Here is a 23,168-nt window from a genome sequence, read left to right on the forward strand (position 1 = left end):
CAACATCAACTGACTTATTTGCCATTCTCACTACTTTGGATAATTGAGTTGCACTAACTTTTTCTTGACTTCAAGCTTCATATTTTATGAGCTGGAGCATTTTATGCATCATGTACATGAAGTCAAAATTGTTTTCAAGTGGTGAAGGCACTTCCATATTTGCCTATGTCCTTCCTTCCATCTGTCCATCAAAAATGAAGAAGAACCTTTCTAACCCACCTTGTTTATTTCTAAAGTGTACTTATACAGGGTTCAAAGGGTAATTCGAATGAGTAATTCTAAAGGGTAATTCTAAAGGGTTCTAAAGTGGAATTATAAAGGGTTCTAAAGTGCAATTATAAAGGGTTATAAAGTGTAATTATAAAGGGTTATAAAGTGTAATTATAAAGGGTTCTAAAGTGCTATTTTACATGGTTCTAAAGTGTAATTATAAAGGGTTATAAAGTGTAATTATAAAGGGTTCTAAAGTGCTATTTTACATGGTTATAAAGTGTAATTATAAAGGGTTATAAAGTGTAATTATAAAGGGTTATAAAGTGTAATTATAAAGGGTTCTAAAGTGCTATTTTACATGGTTCTAAAGTGTAATTATAAAGTGTTCCAAAGTGTAATTATAAAGTGTTCCAAAGTGTAATTATAAACTGTTCCAAAGTGTAATTATAAAGGGTTCTAAAGTGTAATTTTACATGGTTCTGAAGTGTAATTATAAAGTGCAATTATAAAGAGTTCTAAAGTGTAATTCTAAATAGTTCTAAAGTGCTATTTTACATGGTTCTAAAGTGTAATTCTAAAGGGTTCTAAAGTGTAATTTTACATGGTTCTGAAGTGTAATTATAAAGTGCAATTATAAAGAGTTCTAAAGTGTAATTCTAAATAGTTCTAAAGTGCTATTTTACATGGTTCTAAAGTGTAATTATAAAGGGTTCTAAAGTGTAATTATAAAGTGTTCCAAAGTGTAATTATAATAAAGTGTTCCAAAGTGTAATTATAAACTGTTCCAAAGTGTAATTATAAAGGGTTCTAAAGTGTAATTATAAAGGGTTCTAAAGTGTAATTATAAAGTGTTCCAAAGTGTAATTATAATAAAGTGTTCCAAAGTGTAATTATAAACTGTTCCAAAGTGTAATTATAAAGGGTTCTAAAGTGTAATTTTACATGGTTCTGAAGTGTAATTATAAAGTGCAATTATAAAGAGTTCTAAAGTGTAATTATAAAGGGTTCTAAAGTGTAATTATAAAGGGTTCTAAAGTGCAATTATAAAGGGTTATGAAGTGTAATTATAAAGGGTTCTAAAGTGTAATTATAAAGTGTTCCAAAGTGTAATTATAAACTGTTCCAAAGTGTAATTATAAAGGGTTCTAAAGTGTAATTATAAAGGGTTCTAAAGTGTAATTATAAAGTGCAATTATAAAGAGTTCTAAAGTGTAATTATAAAGGGTTCTAAAGTGTAATTATAAAGGGTTCTAAAGTGCAATTATAAAGGGTTATAAAGTGTAATTATAAAGGGTTATAAAGTGTAATTATAAAGGGTTCCAAAGTGTAATTATAAACTGTTCCAAAGTGTAATTATAAAGGGTTCTAAAGTGTAATTATAAAGGGTTCTAAAGTGTAATTATAAAGTGCAATTATAAAGAGTTCTAAAGTGTAATTATAAAGGGTTCTAAAGTGTAATTATAAAGGGTTCTAAAGTGCAATTATAAAGGGTTATAAAGTGTAATTATAAAGGGTTATAAAGTGTAATTATAAAGGGTTCTAAAGTGTAATTATAAAGGGTTCTAAAGTGTAATTATAAAGGGTTCTAAAGTGTAATTATAAAGGGTTCTAAAGTGTAATTATAAAGGGTTCTAAAGTGTAATTATAAAGGGTTCTAAAGTGTAATTATAAAGGGTTCTAAAGTGTAATTATAAAGGGTTCTAAAGTGTAATTATAAAGTGTTCCAAAGTGTAATTATAAACTGTTCCAAAGTGTAATTATAAAGGGTTCTAAAGTGTAATTTTACATGGTTCTGAAGTGTAATTATAAAGTGCAATTATAAAGAGTTCTAAAGTGTAATTCTAAATGGTTCTAAAGTGCTATTTTACATGGTTCTAAAGTGTAATTATAAACGGTTCTAAAGTGTAATTGTAAATGGTTCTAAAGGGTAATTATAATTTGTTCCGAAGGGTAATTCTAACGGGTTCTGAAGGGTAATTCTAACGGGTTCTGAAGGGTAATTCTAACGGGTTCTGAAGGGTAATTCTAACGGGTTCTGAAGGGTAATTCCAATCATCTAAAGGGTTATAAAGTTGTCAGCATCAGGAAGTCCTCTATGGATTGCACCACACACTGCCAAAATGCACCACTTCCTTCCCACACTGATGCGATTTTTATGATACAATATGTAAATGTGACCTTTGGGTGCTGGCTCGACATTGTTTTTAATGTACTCTTGCATTCCTGATGCCAGAAGCAATTTTTACAAATTCATAATTTTTCATCAAACTCGTAAGCCAAGAGAGATTGAGAGTGACTGTGGCTTTGAACGAGCCAGCTTCTGCTGCTAGTTTTAATTGCTGATCACCCACAGCCCGTGCAGGCTCGCCTAGGTGGGGGTACACCATGTGGAGCCTGCGGGAAGGCGGTGTACCGTGCTGAGGAGGTGCAATGTGAAGGACGCAGCTTCCACACACTGTGCTTCTTCTGCAGTGAGTGCGAGGGGGCAACTTTTGGGTACTTTGGGCAAAACTTGTCATGCCGCCATGGCCATGTAAATTATTGCATGATGTTTGTGTCTTATCAGAAAGACTTTTATTTATATATATATATATATATATATATATATATATATATATATATATATATATATATATATATATACACAAAGAATTAAGTTAAGCACCCCCCCCCGTTTTTTTACAACCTCGCACATTACAAGTTTGTTGTCGTCAAAACAGTGTAATATACCCATGATATTGCTATATTTTCTGGAGAAGTGATATTATGGTCACATAAAAACATAACAATCATGCCGTTTTCAATATTTTATTCTGAATAATTTAAGGTGAAATTTTTTGGGAATTTTAGGCATATTTTCACCTCAATTTAAGTATGGAGCTATAGGTCCATCACGGACAGTGTGGATGACGTTTATGTTTTCTAACGTACAGTCATTGTTCTGAGAAGACCTCTAGCGATCTTTGCGTCAATAACGTGTGTAGGACCCACGTGATCGGATCACTGACTCAACCCTACGTCTCATAGACCCTGTAAGCCGTCGTATGCGTTGCTGTGGCAGGTTGAACCCCCTCGAGCACGTTTGGGACATGTTGGGACGACAAATTGCGAAGATGGTCCCTCCAATAGCCAATCTGGATGAATTGGAACGTGCATTACATCGGGAATAGAACAACCTGCCACAGCAACGCATACGACGGCTTACAGGGTCTATGAGACGTAGGGTTGAGTCAGTGATCCGATCACGTGGGTCCTACACACGTTATTGACGCAAAGATCGCTAGAGGTCTTCTCAGAACAATGACTGTACGTTAGAAAACATAAACGTCATCCACACTGTCCGTGATGGACCTATAGCTCCATACTTAAATTGAGGTGAAAATATGCCTAAAATTCCCAAAAAATTTCACCTTAAATTATTCAGAATAAAATATTGAAAACGGCATGATTGTTATGTTTTTATGTGACCATAATATCACTTCTCCAGAAAATATAGCAATATCATGGGTATATTACACTGTTTTGACGACAACAAACTTGTAATGTGCGAGGTTGTAAAAAAACGGGGGGGGTGCTTAACTTAATTCTTTGTGTATATATATATATATATTGTTGCGGATCTCAACGTCAGCCCTTTTTCACTTACCAAGGGGGGATTAATCCCCTTGTCTATGACTGGCTGACGTGAGTCCTGAAGCTGCCCAGCTCCCTCTGGAGAGGCAGGTGAGCGACCTCGTTCGAGACCGTGGACAAGATGTTATTTGCCAAGCGGATGGCAGCCCGCGGCTCGAACCGTTAACAGAACTAGACCCCGATTCTAAACGTTGGCCAAATCGTGCCACAGGTATTCATTGGGGAAATCACGAAGACGATCGGATGTGAGGAAACCAGAAGGTAAGGAAGAACAAATATAATTTATTACTAATTATGTACAAGTCAAAAGAAACCAGGAGGAGGAAAAATACGAAAAGAATTTACAGAAGAAGAAGACGACAGTGCAAATACTAGTTTACCTACACAAGCTTACTTAAACCCCAGGACAAGACATACAAAACAGACGACAATCAGACTTACACAAATGGGGAATGAAGGCAGGAACGAATGGCTGGAAGGGGAGGAAGGTTCAGCTGGAGCTTGCTCCCGCATGGGACGTCGGGCTCGACCTCGCCGGCCACCGATGCCACCGCAGTCTGGTTCCCGCGTAGCAGCGGGTCGAAGCTGCGTGTGTCACAGGGGCGTTGGACTACGGTGGTCTCAAAGCTGCGGTTGGTTCCGCTGCGGTGGACTCAAAGCTGCGGTTGTCTCAAACGCGCATCCCAGCTCCTCCTCAACTGGACTCCGGTGGACTGCTCACTCATCTCTCTTCTTCTGGTGGGGGCGTCGCATGACGGGTTATATATCGCCACACCCTGGAACGTTCGCGAAACTGCCCGATCGTTCTCTCTCCGCCCTCTCAAGCCAAACCCCTCATCCTTGGTTGGTTGATCGGGGCTGGTTCACTCCTCCCTCTGATGACGAGGTGGGGCCACACCCTTCTTCCCCGAGTTGACCGCGTGCTCAATGGAGGGCGAATGCAGTTGGCAATCCGACTGGCGATGGTGATGCCAATAACCCCACCCAAAGTTACTGGCATTTTGAAGATGCCACGGGGGCGTCGGAGGGATCCTATCTTATTTCAATTCGGTGCAATGCAGGGTCAACTAGTGGGAAACACAGCCTTAAACTAAGACACATAATAAGGAAATAACTATTTAGAAGGGTATATGATTTTCTACGTGCTTGTACATGGACTAGCTACGGTGCACTCATTTCAAATTAACAGCCAATTAAAGGGGAAATGTACATAGGAAATTTTAATACCAAATTTACAAAGTGAAGGTTCTAAAAACCGTAACACAGCACCCTCATGCCTCACGGCACGTCTCGGCCTGACAAAACTTTAACTTAGTGTAGTTCCCTCTACAATTAACCTGACCCTGAGTGTGACAGTTTTAAAACACAAATAAATATGTCCCTCTGCTGCATTGCACCCTACCTAACAGATTCACGCCCACAGGATAACCGAATTGCGGAATGGTTCTCAAACTATACATGAACGGTGGGGAGCATTATTTACAAGTGACGCTAATTGTATTTACAAAACGCAACCCAGGACCTGTGATTGTTCTTTTGGGGGGGGGGGGGGGGGGGGGAGACAGCCTGCGCTGCATCGACGCACCAGCACCAATAAAGAGCACCATAAAGCACCAGAACGCACTGTAGTGCACAGTCGCCATAGTTATAAAAAATAAACAAACCCCTGCTGGTGGTCTTGCTCTTCGGCTCTCTGCTGGCTGTTGTTCTTCCTGATGTTGTCAACTTCTTCTTCTTACTGGCGGCCTATTTGGAATAATAAAAAAGCACAGAACGTGTCCATTTTTATTTATAGCCCACAGGGGCCGACTATGGGTGGTTCACCTGTATGGCATAGGTGCCACCTCACCGGGTCCGCAAGCAAGATCTTGGGCCATCGTGGCCGGTTCCAGCAGAGGGGCCATGCCCCAACCCGTGGGGTCCATGAGTGGTGCCCAGCCAAAGACATGTGGTCCATAAGTGGTGCATCGATGCAGGCAGCTGGTTGCGGGGGTTCGGGCACACAATGGCGGACTCCCGCACGCTCCCCTCAGTGCCCAGAGAGCACGATTCATGGGTCGGGGAAGGAAGACAGAGAGGGTTAGGTTAGCGAGGGATAAGGTCACAAGGGTACACATCAATAAAGGCAATGCAGAGTGAGGTGCGTCTGGAGACCGAGCGGAGAAAAGCTCGTCCCTATCGTACGTCACCCCACCCGTCCCGTCACCTGTTCTACCCTTTCCCTTACGCATATTTACAAAAATCTACACATTACACTACAATTTACAAATCCGTCGCTACCGTCACGTCTTCCCCATATTTCCCTTATACCAAATTCGTCACAATCCCATTAATCCAAAATTTGCCATCCCCAATTCATCATCAATCCTCATAAGGAGGGAGAGATGGAACAACAACACAATGTCACACCCACGTCATGATGCATCTCACATTCCAAACATTTACACAAAAATAACAAAAACACATGGCATGGTGTGGTTACGTCACCCCAGGTGAGTGGATGTAGATGGTGCGAGGAGATTTCCATCCTATCTACCTTCTAAATGACATTAACACACTTTACACTACCCGGGGTCTTTCCCTGCCAATCCATTGGCAATCTTACTCTATGCGGTTTTAAGAACCAAATTCCCATTGACCAAACTGTGGTGCTTCATCAATTTGGGGTCTCACTCCCCCGATTCAACTCCCTGTGCCTTTGCACAATTTCAGAACTGGGTCGTGTGGCTCTCCCAGCAGGTCTACCCACCTGCACACCTCCACCACTGCAGCTGCCTCCGAGCTTACCTGCTCCTTACCCTAACCTATCTAACTGGGGAAGGCCCTCCTTGGCGGTGCCCCCTCTGGCACTGGGCTACCCGGGTCCGTCCTCCGGATCCTCGGGCCCCATCCACAACTTAACGGCTCCCAGAGCCCACCTGCGGCATCACCTGGCCGACATCCTCACAGTGGCGGAGTGCCCATTTAACTACACACAGGCCACACGCCCAGCCATTTCCACGACACTAATGCACCCATCCAAACACCATTCTTCCACATGCACCACAGATGCCAATATCCAACCACAATTTACCTACTCCCGCTACCTAACTCTTAAACTACCCTCCCCGGGTATTCGTGATGGGGTCCATCCTCCCCATACACACCTTCACACCATCCACTCCACTCCACAGTTTCCACCATACTCACTCCACACCATCCATTCCATACTCCATATATTCCATACTCCATGTATTCCACACAACCATTCTCCATACACCTGTATTTGCACACCTGTGCCATCACACCTGGTGCTTCCTGCACCCTCCTTTTTCCAGGACCATTTGCTCAACACGGCACACAATCACCATTACTCACTCGTACACTGCTCAATACACTTTCGATCCTCAAACACACGGCATCATCTGATCTAACTACTCCCCTCTGAAACTTGCGCTTCCCAGTCGCCCCTTTAAACTATTGCGCTCCCTCGTTATAATCCAAACGAATCTAACTACGTCCCCACTACAGGCGTAATGTCGCTACTTAACGCTACCGTTACCTATGGTCAATCTTCACTAGATCCCTATCATTTTATCCTAACCCTCCCGGGCTAGTTTTCACTGCCAAACCCCATAAAACCATAGCTCATGTGCCCTGTCGTGTGAGGGATGGCAGATTTGCCATCCCTCCACATCGGACATCTCTCACTACCAATTTCGCCATCAAATTCCAACCAATCAAAATTTGCCAATCACTGCCACTCATTCTACCAATCAATCTGCCAATCAAATTTTGCCAATCACAAATTCCCTATCCCTACCAAATGTCCTTTAGCTTGAGCCTCGGTGCGTCTTTACATTTTCAAAGCCCGGCTTCGCGGAGCCGAGCAATGAATGCGGGTGGTTTGTTGCCGGCGGTTGGATCCGTCCGGCATTCGGTTCAGGGAAGGAGGTTTGCTCAGGCCGAGATCCCAAGGTCCACCTCGGCGCGGAGCTGTCCGGTCTCCCGCCAGAAGGCCCGATCTCGCCCTGCTGGAACGCCTCAACCACAAGGGGTCGCCGTGCCGACCCTTCCTACCGGGCCGCCCGCTCCGCTTAGCGGAGCACGGACGCGACCGTTCAGAGTGAGGCTCGGCGTGGATCGCGCACGGCGGTTCTTTCGAAACCGTCGTGGTTATGATCCCCGCTGGTTCCCGCTGTGCACAAAGCCCGGCACGAACCGGGGGCTTGCTTCGGCTAACCGTCGGTCTAACTGCTAACCCGGTTACCGTCGATGCTTCACCTGCATGCTCACACCACGCGTTCCGTCCCTTATTCACACATCCAAGTGTCTCCATGCACTCCGTCATTGCACCTTCTCTTACACAACACCCAGGTACACTCATTCCGCTCACCGACTTCGCTACACACCTGATCAACGCACACCTTGGCACACACTCGTCGTTCGCACACCTCATCAACACCTCTTCGCGCCCACTCCTCGGTCACATCCTCTGTGACAACCACGGGTGTGCACTCATCTGTACACCCAATCACGTGCCTCACTACCAACTCAAGTGTGCATTCCCACAGGCGCTCGACCATTCCAGGTGTGCATCCTTTCATTCCAGGTGTACATTCTCTCTCACCTGCTACAACCAACTCGTGCTCCGTGTCACTCTCACGACTCTCACCACCACACTCGGTCGCGCATTCACCCTTACTCTCGACAACGCACTCTGTAATCATGCACTCCTCTGTTACACACCTTTCTCGCGCATTCTCTTGGGCACACTCTACCGTTACGCCCTCCGTAACACTCACCACAGGTGTGTACTCTTCCGTTGCATCCCCTGTAACACTCCCCATCACGCGCTTCAATGTTCCCCCCCCCCCCCCCCCCCCCCCGCACCTGCGCCACGACCAACTCACTCTCGACAGCACACTCACTCCTCGGCGCGCACGTTTTCCTCACACCCCAAAGTCGGACATCCTCGCACACCTCCTCCTTCACACTCTGTACCTGTCGCACACCTTACCAGCGGCCTCTCACGAACACCCGGGTCTACACCAACACCCAAGCTGACTGAATCTCCCCTCACACCATATACATTTCCGAGTATATCGCCACTCACCTCGGCACCTCGTCTTCGCCCCTCCTCCGCCACCTGCAAACTCTTTATTTGGTTAGTAAGCACATAATCACGATTTGAGCACCGACCTTGCACATATTCCATCACTTCCTCCTTTATCTCTCTCTTAGTTTCCCTCCATCTCTTCTTAATTTCACTCACCCCCTCTGCCACATCCTCTAATTTTTGCTTCACCTCTTTCATTTCCCGGTGCGCCCCCTCAATTTCTTCCTCTAAGGCCACCTTGATCGTTTCTATGTGCGTCCTCACCTCCCGTTCTTTCGTCTCCATTGCCTCTGTCACCTCGTCCAACCTCTTTGTCAACCCCTCATGTACCATCTGACATTCCCTCTTCGTCGCTACGAGTTCCTTTTTTATTTCTTTCTGTGTCGCCTTCAACCCCACAATTACCGCAGTGTTCTTTTCCACTTGCTCCCCTAATTCCTTTTGTCCCACCGTCAGCTGCTCTACTCCCCTCGTCAGATCCTCTATTCCCCCCTGTAACTTAGCCGTACTATTTCTCACCTCTTTCTCCATACGCTCCTCACCTCGCTTTACCTCCTCGCGTACCCCCGCGACCTCCTCGCCCACACCTCGTCTGATCTCCTCCCCCATTTCTCCCATCTCTTTGGTAGATGCTGCCCTCATCTGTTCCAAATCATTCCTTTGGGCATCCAATTTAGTTTCCAACCCGATTTTCACCTCCTCTATCTGATCTCCCATTTGTTTAATTTCCCGGGCGGATTGCTCCCCTATTTCCCTCAATTTGCCTTCCATTGTGTTTTCTAACCCCGTTAACCCATTCTTCACCCCTTTCATCCCGTTGTCCAACCCCCCAAATTTGTTGTCTAAACCCCCAAATTTATTGTCTAAACCCCCAAATTTATTGTCTAAACCCTCAAATTTACTGTCTAAACCCTCAAATTTACTGTCTAAATCCTCAAATTTGTATAGCCCCCCGATTTTGCCATCGAGCCCCCCGATTTGATTTTCCAATCATTCACTGGTACCCCTCGCTTCGTCCCTCATTGCTCCCATTTGGCCTCCCAGCCCCCTGTTCTCTTCCATGAAGGCCCGCATTTGCAGCATGAATAGGCCCCAGTCCATTGGCGGCGCTGCTACGGTCACTGGCGCGGCGACATTTGGTGCCGCTGCAACCTCGCGCGCGAGGGCGCCATCTTGCGCACCTGATACCCCCGCAACCACATCCTCATTCCTCTCCTCCTCCATTATTACTCCCACCTCCTCCATGGGGTCCTGGGTCACTTCTACCCCTTCTAACTCTCCCACCGGCACCTGATCGCCTTGACTATCCATGGCACGATTTTAAATTTGGATGTTATTAAAATAACATTTTGGGCCACTCGTAATTTTGAGTGCACTAAGCGCACTTCAGGTCCGAATCTCGCTCCTCACACCAATTGTTGCGGATCTCAACGTCGGCCCTTTTTCCCTTACCAAGGGGGGATTAATCCCCTTGTCTATGACTGACCGACGTGAGTCCTGAAGCTGCCCAGCTCCCTCCGGAGAGGCAGTTGAGCGACCTCGTTTGAGACCGTGGACAAGATGTTATTTGCTGAGTGGATGGCAGCCCGCGGCTCGAACCGTTAACAGAACTCGACCCGATTCTAAACGTTGGCCAAATCGTGCCACAGGTATTCAATGGGGAAATCACTAGGTAAGGAAGGACAGCACCAGAAGGTAAGGAAGAACAAATATAATTTATTACTAATTATGTACAAGTCAAAACGAAACCAAGGAGGAGGAAAAATACGAAAAGAATTTACAGAAGAAGAAGACGACACTGCAAATACTAGCTTACCTACACAAGCTTACTTAAACCCCAGGACAAGACACAAAACAGATGACAATCAGACTTACACAAATGGGGAATGAAGGCAGGAACGAATGGCTGGAAGGGGAGGAAGGTTCAGCTGGAGCTTGCTCCCACACAGGACGTCTGGCTCGACCTCGACGCCCACCGATGCCACCGCAGTCTGGTTCCCGCGTAGCAGCGGGTCGAAGCTGCGTGTCACAGGGGGGTTGGACTACGGTGGTCTCAAAGCTGCGGTGGACTCAAAGCTGCGGTTGTCTCAAACGCGCATCCCAGCTCCTCCTCAACTGGACTCCGGTGGACTGCTCACTCATCTCTCTTCTTCTGGTGGGGGCGTCGCGTGACAGGTTATATATCGCCACACCCTGGAACGTTCGCGAAACTGCCCAATCGTTCTTTCTCCACCCTCTCAAGCCAAACCCCTCATCCTTGGTTGGTTGATCGGGGCTGGTTCACTCCTCCCTCTGATGACGAGGTGGGTCCACACCCTTCTTCCCCGAGTTGACCGCGTGCTCAATGGAGGGCGAATGCAGTTGGCAATCCGAATGGCGATGGTGATGCCAATAACCCCACCCAAAGTTACTGGCATTTTGAAGATGCCATGGGGGCGTCGGAGGGATCCTATCTTATTTCAATTCGGTGCAATGCAGGGTCAACTAGTGGGAAACACAGCCTTAAACTAATACACATAATAAGGAAATAACTATTTAGAAGGGTATATGATTTTCTACGTGCTTGTACATGGACTTGCTGTGGTGCACTCATTTCAAATTAACAGCCTATTAAAGGGGAAATGTAGTATACGAAATTTTAATACCAAATTTACAAAGTGAAGGTTCTAAAAACCGTAACTATATATATATGCATATGTATATGTATGTATATGTATATATATGTATATGTATGTATATGTATATGTATATATATATGTATATGTATATATATGTATGTGTATATATATGTGTATGTATATGTATGTATATGTATGTATATGTATGTATATGTATATATATACACAAAGAATTAAGTTAAGCACCCCCCCCGTTTTTTTACAACCTCGCACATTACAAGTTTGTTGTCGTCAAAACAGTGTAATATACCCATGTTATTGCTATATTTTCTGGAGAAGTGATATTATGGTCACATAAAAACATAACAATCATGCCGTTTTCAATATTTTATTCTGAATAATTTAAGGTGAAATGTTTTGGGAATTTTAGGCATATTTTCACCTCAATTTAAGTATGGAGCTATAGGTCCATCACGGACAGTGTGGATGACGTTTATGTTTTCTAACGTACAGTCATTGTTCTGAGAAGACCTCTAGCGATCTTTGCGTCAATAACGTGTGTAGGACCCACGTGATCGGATCACTGACTCAACCCTACGTCTCATAGACCCTGTAAGCCGTCGTATGCGTTGCTGTGGCAGGTTGTTCCATTCCCGATGTAATGCACGTTCGGGACATGTTGGGACAACAAATTGCGAAGATGGTCCCTCCAATAGCCAATCTGGATGAATTGGAACGTGCATTACATCGGGAATGGAACAACCTGCCACAGCAACGCATACGACGGCTTACAGGGTCTATGAGACGTAGGGTTGAGTCAGTGATCCGATCACGTGGGTCCTACACACGTTATTGACGCAAAGATCGCTAGAGGTCTTCTCAGAACAATGACTGTACGTTAGAAAACATAAACGTCATCCACACTGTCCGTGATGGACCTATAGCTCCATACTTAAATTGAGGTGAAAATATGCCTAAAATTCCCAAAAAATTTCACCTTAAATTATTCAGAATAAAATATTGAAAACGGCATGATTGTTATGTTTTTATGTGACCATAATATCACTTCTCCAGAAAATATAGCAATATCATGGGTATATTACACTGTTTTGACGACAACAAACTTGTAATGTGCGAGGTTGTAAAAAAACGGGGGGGGTGCTTAACTTAATTCTTTGTGTATATGTACGTCGTCTTCACAGGTCGTCTTCACAGGCGCGATTTATACAGCCGCAGGGCTCGGGGAAAGTTCGTGTACAACCAGACTATTGCAACGGTTCAATCCACTCGTTCTGCTGCGGTTCAACTCAACTCGACTCAATGCCTCGACTCGACTCATGGGCTGGGCGACTCTCTCAACTGACGCAGGGGGCCCGGAGCAGGGTTTTATGGCTCCGCTCCCGCCTTACCCGAATGTTCCATGCTCCGCCTCCCGTTGCCGTGGTTAGCCACTCCCCTCGAGCTCTGATTGGCGGCTCGTTGCTTACCGGCCACTCCCCTTGCAGCTCCTCCCCTCGGCCTTGCCAGACTTGTTCAGGCCGAAGCACATGGTATTCTAGCATAATTGAGGCCTACTCACTGGCCTGCTCAACGCAAAACTAACACAGGAAAGGAGACTATCTTACATTTACTAAGAAATAACTATACTACAGCGAGGCTACATGTTGTGGTGCGTCTACCTACGAAGGGGGGAGGGGGGGGGGTCATTCTTTATTCTCAAAACCGCAACAATATATATATATATACACTCAACATCAAAACAAATTTATCAAGTCTTCAGAAGGACACTCATTCAAATCTTCCATGCAAAAATGAAAAATATTTGAACACAGAGGTAAAGTTCAGCTATCTTTACTAAACACATGTCAATAAAATAAACAAGAGGTTGCCTCAATCACAAAAAAAAAAAAACCATGAACATCACGGGGTGGTGCAACAAAAGTCACAGCACTGCAACACAAAGGCACGCACCTGAATACAGTCAAAACAAAATGACACAGGAATGGACACAACACTCCTAACAGTCAAGGACAGAATGACAGCAGTCCTCAATATCGTGTGTGTCCTCCCTGAGCTGTGATGCAGGCTGTACAACTCCGACGCATGCTCTGTACCAGGCGTCTGATGCGGTCCTGGGGAAGTCTGTCTCACTCCTCCTGCAAGCCTTGAATGAGCATTTGCCGATTGACAGCCATTGATCTCCTCTGCAAGACGTAAACCAAGTTCATCCCATAAATGCTCAATGGGATTGAGGTCAGGGGAATTAGGCATCACTTCAACACCCTGTTCCTGGAGGAAGTCGGTGGTCAGGCGAGCAGCATGGGGTCGAGCGTTGTCCTGCTGGAAAACTGTGATGTCAGGATGAGCCTGGAGAAATGGCAGCAGATGAAGTCTCAAAACTTAATTGACATAACGCTGACTCGTGAGATTGCCTTCGACGACCAGAGGTGTCCTGAAACGGGTGAAAAATGCCGGCCCATACCATCACACTGGGTCTTCCCCAACGATTGATCTGGCAAATACAGCATGATGCTTACCTTTCCCCACATCGACGTTATACCCATTGATGCCCATCAGCAGCATGGAGGCAAATTCTGGACCCATCGCTGAACAAGACTGCACTCCACTGTTGCTGTGTCCAGCGACGATGCTGCAGACACCATCTTAGTCTGTTCCGCCGATGCACTGCGTTCCACATTGGACCTCTGCAGGGACTGCAAGGCCCCGACTTCTCAAGCGCCTCCGCACAGTAGAGACACTGATGCGGTTGTTGTGGTGATCTTTTGTCACTGCAGCTGTTTGCGTCGCAGGGCGGAAACAATCACGAAGATGCTGCAGCACAATCCAGCAGTTTTGGTTTGGGGTGGTTACCCGTGGTCGTCCTCTTCGTGGACCATCATTCACAGTTCCAGTTTCACCGTAACGCCTGGAATGGTTGGAAATTGCAGGCTGTGAGCAACCAAGACATTGGGCAATTGTTCGCTGGCTTACAGGTTCTGTCCCAATTGCCCTTAAACGTTCTTCAGATGTCAGGCATGGCATCTGAATTCTCTTGTTGTTTTCCCTGTCAGGCTGCCCCGGTCTATTGTAAGTGCTGTTATTGTGAAGTGGAAACGTCTTGGAGCAGCAACAGCTCAACCGCAAAATGGTAGGCCACACAAGCTCGAAGAACGGGACCGCCGATTGTTGTAGCGCGTAAAAATCGTCTGTCCTCTGTTGCAACACTCACCACCGAGTTCCAAACTGCCTCTGGAAGCATTGTCAGCACAACAACCGTTTGTCGGGAGCTTCATGAAATGGGTTTCGATGGCTAAGCAGCTGCACACAAGCCTAAGCTCACCATGCCCAATGCCAGGCGTCGGATGGATTGGTGTAAAGCTCGCCACCATTTGACTCTGGAGCAGTGGAAATGCATTATCTGGAGTGATGAATGACGCTTCACCATCTGGCAGTCCGACGGACGAATCTGGGTTTGGCGGATGCCAGGAGAACGCAACTGCATGAATGCAAAGTACCAACTGTAAAGTTTGGTGGAGGAGGAATAATGGTTTCGGGCTGTTTTTCATGGTCGGGCTCGGCCACTTGGTTCCAGTGAAGGGAAATCTTAATGCCACAGCACACAATGACATTCTAGACTAGACTCTCGAGTCTCGACAATTGTGTGCTTCCAACTTTGTGGCAACAGTTTGGGAAGGCCCTTTCTTGTTTCAGCATGACAAACACCCTCCAACCTGAAAGCCTTCCCCGAAGAGTGGAGGCTGTTATAGCAGCATTGAGGGGTGGGGGGCAACTCCATATTAATGCCCGTGAATTTGGAATGAGATGTGTGATGTTCGGGTGTCTACATATGTGCAAGTGTGTGTATATATACACCACCAGTGAAAAGTTTTAGAACACCAATTTTTCCAGTTTTATTGAAATTTACGTAGTTTAATGTCCAGTGAATAACCTGAAATGGTACAAAGGTAAACAGGATACTGCTTGAGGTTAGTTAAAATAAAAGTTTAGGTTAGCAAAAATGGGAAAATAATGTAAATTGCACAATTATATTGTAAAAAAAAGGCCTTCTTCAGGGAACAAGTAATGGATGAACAACTTGCAGCTGTTCTGTAGCAATGTAAGTAAATTAAGCCTTGAAAGTTGATGCAAACAATTCCTACAGGTGTCCCAACCTCTGCTGATTACTTGATTACAAACCCCCTGTCTGTATAAAACGGTATTGGAACAGACTGTTATTACACCCTCTCAAGCATTATTTGGACAATATTGCACTGCAGGAAGTAGTATATTGGAAACTGGAGGACACTGACAGGAAGAGGTCTGGCAGACCCAAAGCCACAACAGAATCAGAAGACAAGTTTCTGAGAGTCAACAGCTTGCGTGATAGGTGGCTCACAGGACAACAGCTTGAAGCACAGCTTAACACTGGTCGAAGTAAGCAAGTCAGTTTCAACTGTGAGGAGAAGACTTCAAGCTGCAGGTTTGACAGCCGAGTGGCAGTAAGAAAGCCATTGCTACGATGGCAAAATAAGAAAAAGAGGCTTGCCTGGGCCATGAAGCACCGCCAGTGGACTACTGAAGACTGGAAGAAGGTCTTGTTGACCGATGAATCAAAATTTGAAATCTTTGATTCATCACGCAGGGTTTTTCGATGCCGACGAATAGGCGAAACGATGGTTCCTCAGTGTGACACGAACTGTCAAACATGGAGGAGGAAGCGTGATGGTCTGGGGCTCTTTTGCTGGATCCAGAGTCGGCGACTTGCAGAGTGACTGGCACCCTGAACCAAAAGGGCTACCACAGCATTTTGCAGTGCCATGCATTACCCTCTGGTATACACCTAGTTGGTCAGGGGTTCATCCAACAACAAGATAATGACCCTAAACACACCTCCAGGCGATGTCAAAACTACCTTCGAGGAAAAGACCAAGACGGTAGGCTTCAAGTCATGGAATGGCCAGCACAGTCTCCAGACTTAAACCCCATCGAGCTGGTTTGGGATGAACTGGACAGAAGGGTGAAAGCAAAGCAACCTTCAAGTGCAACACATTTGTGGGAACTTCTCCAACAGTGTTGGGAAGAACTTCCCAAACAATATTTGATTTCCATTGCAGAAAGAATGCCACGAGTGTGTTCAGCGGTTATATCTGCAAAAGGTGGCTACTTTGCCGAGTTCCATGCTTTCTTTTTTTATCTCCAATTGTTTATTTGTTCTATGCTTATTTTCAGAGTACATTGACACATTAAACTGCGTAAATTTCAATAAAAACTGGAAAAATTGAGGTGTTCTAAAACTTTTGACCAGTAGTGTGTGTGTGTGTATATATATATATATATATATATATATATATATATACTGTATATATATATGAATGAATGAATGATCGTTTTAAGGCCATTTCCCCGCTAGAGCGGGGGTTGGCCTTGCGGGCCCCATGACAATCATGGTCCCCTGTTTGAGCCAATTTTTTTTATGGCCGGATGCTCTTCCTGACGCCAACCCTTGGTCACGCTCTTCGATGCGCATGGATACGGTGTACCTATTCTAGGTCGGGGTACACACCGTGGTCATTCATCCCAGCAAGCCATTCAAGGTACTCAATTTTCCGACCTCAGAAGGATGACAGGCTGTCAACCCACCTGGCGTTAATTCAGCGTTCGACCGGGATTCGAACCCAGGATCCTAGGATCCCAAGCCGGCACCCTAACCGCTAAGCCAACACCAGGGATATATATATATAAGATGTATATATATATACAGACTTGGCATTTAATATGGAATTTTTTTTTGTGGGGGTGAACTTACTTTTCAAGATGACTTAGAACCAAAAGTTCATTGGAATTATGTTGAAATTATTCTAGATTTTGTTAATGTGACCTTTAAAAGAAACAAAAACCACATTTGACATATCGAAACATAAATTGATCCTTGAAAGTGATGTAAACTGATATCGAACTCAATTCATGGACAGTACTGTGTGAAACTTCTGTACGTTTTCCAGAAGTATCTCTTTATTTTGCACATTAGCCAATTTTTTTTTTAACAAAAACAAAAGCTAAATTACGACTGGGATTACGGACAGTAAAATTACAGTTCAGTACTTCGTGTAACCCCCACGAGCATTCAGGAGAGCACGTACACGTTGAGGCATGCTGTTCACGAGATTTGCCAAGGTTTGGACAGGAATCTCTTGTCATGCAGTGACAATAGCCTGCTGCAATTCACGCACAGAGGTCGGCTGCTGGTCCAAGTGATCGATTTGACGCGTTAATTCTGCCCACAAGTTCTCTATCAGATTCATATCCGGGGCCATGGCAGGCCACTCCATATGCTCTACACCACGGTCAGCAAGAAAGTGTTGGATCATGCGAGCACGATGAGGCCGTGCATTGTCATCTTGGAAGACAAAGTTTCCTCGAAAGGCTGCACAAGCAAATGGAAGCAATGTTTTTTTCCAGAATGGCCCTGTACTTGAACTGGTTCAGGTTTCCATTCAGAACAACCAGGTCAGTTTTGCCCCCTGCATGAAAGCAGCCCAAACGGTCACCCCACCACCTCCAGTTTGGACTCTTGGCACTAGACAATCTTTGTTATGGCTTCATGCACTTGTCTGCGCACTCGGACACGGCCATCTTGACGATAGACCAGAAATCTAGACTCGTCACTGAAGATCACGTCATTCCAGTGTCCTGGCTGCCATTGACGGTGCTCTCTGGCCCACTGCAATCGGCGCTGGCGGTGTTGTCTGGTCAGGCGTGGGTTTCTCAGGGGACGCCTGGCACGATAGCCTGCTTGAACCAGTCGTTGGTTGACTAGCATTCTGGATACAGGCACGTTTGTCAGTTGCTGCCACTCAGCCCGAAGCCGATTAGCTGATTTGGTACGGCCATTGCGGACTCACCGGTGCAGCTGGCGATCATCCCTCCTTGTGGTTCTGATGGGACGTCCTGGCCTCGGTATTGGAGTAGGGACACCCCTCTGAGCATTTCGTTTCAGGTTCTTTGACACCTGACGTTGCGTGATGCCATACTGCCGAGCAATAGCACGCTGTTTCATGCCGTAATTTCGTAAAGCCACCACTCCATGACAAACGGCATTGTCGAGTTGACGGACCATCTCCAGAGGAAGCGGCAATAACTTTTGGAGACGTACAGCAGTTGTTTTCCACTAATACAGAACGCAACAACCCTTGTATACCCGACTGTGAAGCCAATCATCAAATGCACCTGTCCGTACATTTTGCCACGCCACCAGTGATATAATCCTGTTGTTGACTTCTTGCTGCGACAGACAATCAGTGACATGGTTCTTTTAACAAATAAATCACCAAAGTGTAAAAGAAACTCACCAGATTGATATACTGAGTTAAGAAAGTAAACCCAAGTCAAGAAAAAATATATAATCCATATTAAATGCCAAGTCTGTATATATATATATATATTGTTACGGGACCGCGGCAAGGATGTTGTTTGCCGAGCGGATGGCCGCCGCGCCCGAACAGTTACCCCGACTAACCCGATTCCTGAACGTTGGCCGAATCGCGCCACAGATATTCAATGGGGAAAAGACTAAAACGAAGGATGTAAAGAAGAAAGAAAGACAAAGGGTAAGAAATACCAATATAATTTATTTCTATTTACACCCAAAAGTAACCAAGGAGAAGGAAGGATAATAAAATAATTTACAGAAGAAATCAGAGACGCAGTGAAAATCGCTAGCTTATCTAAACAGGCTTAACTTATACCCTGGACAGAACAAACAAAGACGGACTCACACGGGGAATTGCAGAGTGGATTGGCTGGAAGGAGGTGGGTGGCTGGAGGGGGAGGAAGGCACGGAGCTGGCTGGAGCTTGATCCGGCACGGGACGTCGGGCTGGACCTCGACGGCCGCCGATGCCACCGATCCTGTCGTGTGCGCGGGGTAACGGGTCGGAGCTGCTTGGTGGAGCCAACGCTGCTGGTGGGGTGTCTGGCGTGACGGGTCCTCTCTCCCTCTCTCACAAACTCCAGGACTCTCTTCAGGCTTGTCTGTGTTCTGATCTCCTCCCTCCTCGACTCTCCTGGGGGCGTCTCCCGCGGGTTATATAAGCCTCACCCTTGACCCTTTTGCGAACTTCCCCCAAACGTTCTCTCTCCGCCCTCTAAAGCCAACCCCTCGTTCTGGGTTGGTCGGCAAGGGCTGGTTCACTCCTCCCCTCTATGATGAGGTGGAGACACGCCCTTCTTCCCCGACCTTACCTCGTAGCCAATGGTGGTTTTGGGGCGATTCGAGCTAGCCCCAGCCAAAGGGCAGCAATGGCGAATGAAGAAAACCACCCAAATGCAGTTGGCAATTGCAGCAAACCTGGCACTTTAAAGATGCCATGTCGGAGGGATCTACTTTATTTAATGCAGTGCAATGGAGTGTCAATTAATGGAAGACACAGCCTTACACTAATACACATAATAAGGATATAACTACTGAACAGGGATATATGGTGTCCTTCGTGTATGTTTTATGGAATTAACTACGGGAACGCCCTTTGACCTTTATACACAGACTGGAGGCAGGAGGGTCCAGAATAAAGCAATAATAATAAAAAAAAACAATAAAAAACACAATCCTCATATCACAATATATTTATTTAATTTTTTTTTTTTTTTTTTTGGGGCTGGATCCAGAGTCGGCGACTTGCACAGAGTGACTGGCACCCTGAACCAAAAGGGCTACCACAGCATTTTGCATTTTGGGGCCCTTTGTAAACGATATATATAGTGTGTGCACTATATATATTAGTGCACACAAAGCATTCTCAATAGCTTTAGATCGTTTTACTTGTTGAGAAAACAGCACAGGATGGTGTCAAAGCCCTCCTCCCCAACCATGAAGTTCTTCTTTCGGGAAACTCCACACAGGTGTCAGTCCTTTTCCATGTAGTTTCCAACTGGTGTCACATTATTCCCAGTGGTGAGTGAGCCTTCTGATACACCATTGGAATAAGTCATGTTTGTGGCTCAAAACAACAACACAACGTGCATTTTAAGGCCATCTTCCCTGCTAGAGCGGGGGTTAGCCTTGCGGTCCCCATGACAATCTTCTCCATCTTGCCCTATTTTCTGCATCTCTCCTTGTTAACCCCCTTGCCCGCATTTCTTCTTCCACCATCTTTAGCCAAGTCTTTCTCGGTCTTCCCCATCCTCCACTTCCTTCTACATTCATTTCCATCACTCTTCTCAACCAGTCACTTTCATCCTTCCTCAACACATGACCAAACCATCTCAACCTGTTCCTCTTCACATTCATTTCCATCACTCTTCTCAACCAGTCACTTTCATCCTTCCTCAACACATGACCAAACCATCTCAACTGACCTTTGTGGCTCAAACCTTGTAAATATTTTTTTATTTTTCACTCTCCCTTGTCCACTGATTCTGAATCTTTTGTTTTTTGGGTGTAACTTCAGGTCTTTTTCTTCCTAAATAATGAGCATTGCATTTTTTTTTCTTTAGAGCAAGGTGATTGAGGGAACGTATGAAATTAGTGTTTCAGTCGAGCAACAGCTGGACAAAAGCAAGTGAATCGACGAACAGGAGATGAGAGAGGAAGGGAAAAAAGTCACCTGCAATTAACGATTGGACTAGGCAGGATCACTGGGGGTAAACATGTTGGATGAAAGGGTTGACATCAGATGGTGGAGCACTGCATGCTTTATGGCTTGGAGGGAAGCGTGTCAAAGAACGGCGTCTGGAATGCGGTTCCATAGACTGGAGAATCAAGGAACAAACGAGTTGAGGTGTGCATTGAGCCTGGATTTTGGACGTTCAACCTTGAGGGGGTAATGGAGGCACTGGAGATCCTGGAGTTTTTGAGAAGGGTTGGATAGCTGAGGGTGCACACACAGAGAGACAGAGCTTGGACAGGAGAAGAGACCACTGACCTGCCTGTGATATGAAAAGAACAGACTTTGTGCTTCAGGTTTTGAATTGCGTACAGAATTAGAAATTCTGTGTGGTACATGATTATACAAAAGTCTTGTTTCAAAAGTCTTCCAGGTACTGTTTCAATGCTTTATTTTGAAAAAGGTATACAAGGTTCAAAATTATCACTCATCATAAAGTCGAGACTTGGGAGATTTTTGGCACTTTGATGTACAATGATAGAATTTTTGAATGAAGTGTTTGATGTGACTTCCACGGCGTGCTCGCCAAGGCATCATTCTCACAGCGAAGTGCTGTATCACTCTCTTGCATGTCGGAGGTGAGATGGATCTTACACATTCCTCAATAGATCTCTTGAGCTACTCGATGTTACTTTGGTTGTTTTTGTAAACGTTATCCTTCACGTAGCCCCACAGAAGAGCCCGGACAGCAGTTGGTGTGCGAAAGACCAAACTCCTGTGAGCGCCGGTGAGAGGATGTCCTTGGACTTTTAGTGACAGGTTTTCTCACTCCCTCAAATGTTCTCTTCTGAAGGCCCGGTCTTATTTCTCCCTGATTTATGATTACTAGGGCATGCCCGTACTATATATATATCTAAAATTATATCCCCCCCCCTCTATTTACATGAAATGGTTTGGTCCAAAGCGAACGGCTTGCGAGTACGGTGACAATCCCCCCCCTCTATTTACATGAAATGGTTTGGTCCAAAGCGAACGGCTTGCGAGTACGGTGACAATCCCCCCCCTCTATTTACATGAAATGGTTTGGTCCAAAGCGAGCGGCTTGCGGAGTTTGGTAAAGAAATCGCCATAGCGTGCACGTAATTAGTTTTAAAACATAGTTTAACGGCAACATAGTTTGCCAACGTGAAATAAATGAATACGCTCTCAAATGTGCCGTCCGAGGCAGAGTCTGTTCGCCACGTTCGGCACACGTGATAGCTCGCTGCTCTCTGATTGGTTGAATCGTTTTTTGGACATAGCTCGGTAACTACTTCTCCGATTAATATGTCGCAAATTAGTTTTAATTAGTTTTACAACATAGTTTAACGGCAACATAGTTTGCCAACGTGAAATAAATGAATACGCTCTCAAATGTGCCGTCCGAGGCAGAGTCTGTTCGCCACGTTCGGCACACGTGATAGCTCGCTGCTCTCTGATTGGTTGAATCGTTTTTTGGACATAGCTCGGTAACTACTTGTCCGATTAATATGAAACCTTGAAAAGGCACATCCTCGGGTCCCCAGCAATATACCTGGCAAGTTTAAAGTATATCGGACCGGTAGTTGTCGAGAAACAGCGGTCACAGACAAACATACATACATACATACATACATACATACATACATACATACAAACATACAAACATACACACAGAGATTACTGGAATTATAGATAGATGAACTTCCTGGAACTTCTTGGCATTGTGAAGAATACATTTCTTGCTGCGTGGGTCTCAGTTTGAAATGTTTTTGATAGTCACTGAGTCTTGATCACAGACTTCATCTCAAGGTACCATTCTACCATTTTACTTCATTATTGTGCTGTGTATGACATATTTACTCCAGACAAATGAAACTTGATGGAGACAATCTCTGAACTTCCTGAAACATGACCTGAAAATAAATAATAATTGCAGTCTACCATATAAAACACTTGTCAGCTTGTGTGTTTGTACAGATACCTG

The 23,168-nt window shown here is 45.1% G+C and overlaps 1 protein-coding gene across 1 annotated transcript in view; it reads left to right on the forward strand.

Moving 5' to 3' along the window:
- Positions 1-23,168, forward strand: part of LOC137415725 (cysteine and glycine-rich protein 2-like) — a 72,977-nt gene that overhangs the window by 1,634 nt on the left and 48,175 nt on the right. Inside the window, exon 2 of the mRNA XM_078779527.1 lies at positions 2,567-2,684. Within this exon, the coding sequence (XP_078635653.1) occupies positions 2,567-2,684 (118 nt within the window). The remainder of the gene's footprint in view (positions 1-2,566; positions 2,685-23,168) is intronic.

This window comes from Myxine glutinosa, chromosome 1 (assembly GCF_964187855.1).
Source record: "Myxine glutinosa chromosome 1, kmMyxGlut1.1, whole genome shotgun sequence".
Classification (NCBI taxonomy): Eukaryota; Metazoa; Chordata; class Myxini; order Myxiniformes; family Myxinidae; genus Myxine; species Myxine glutinosa.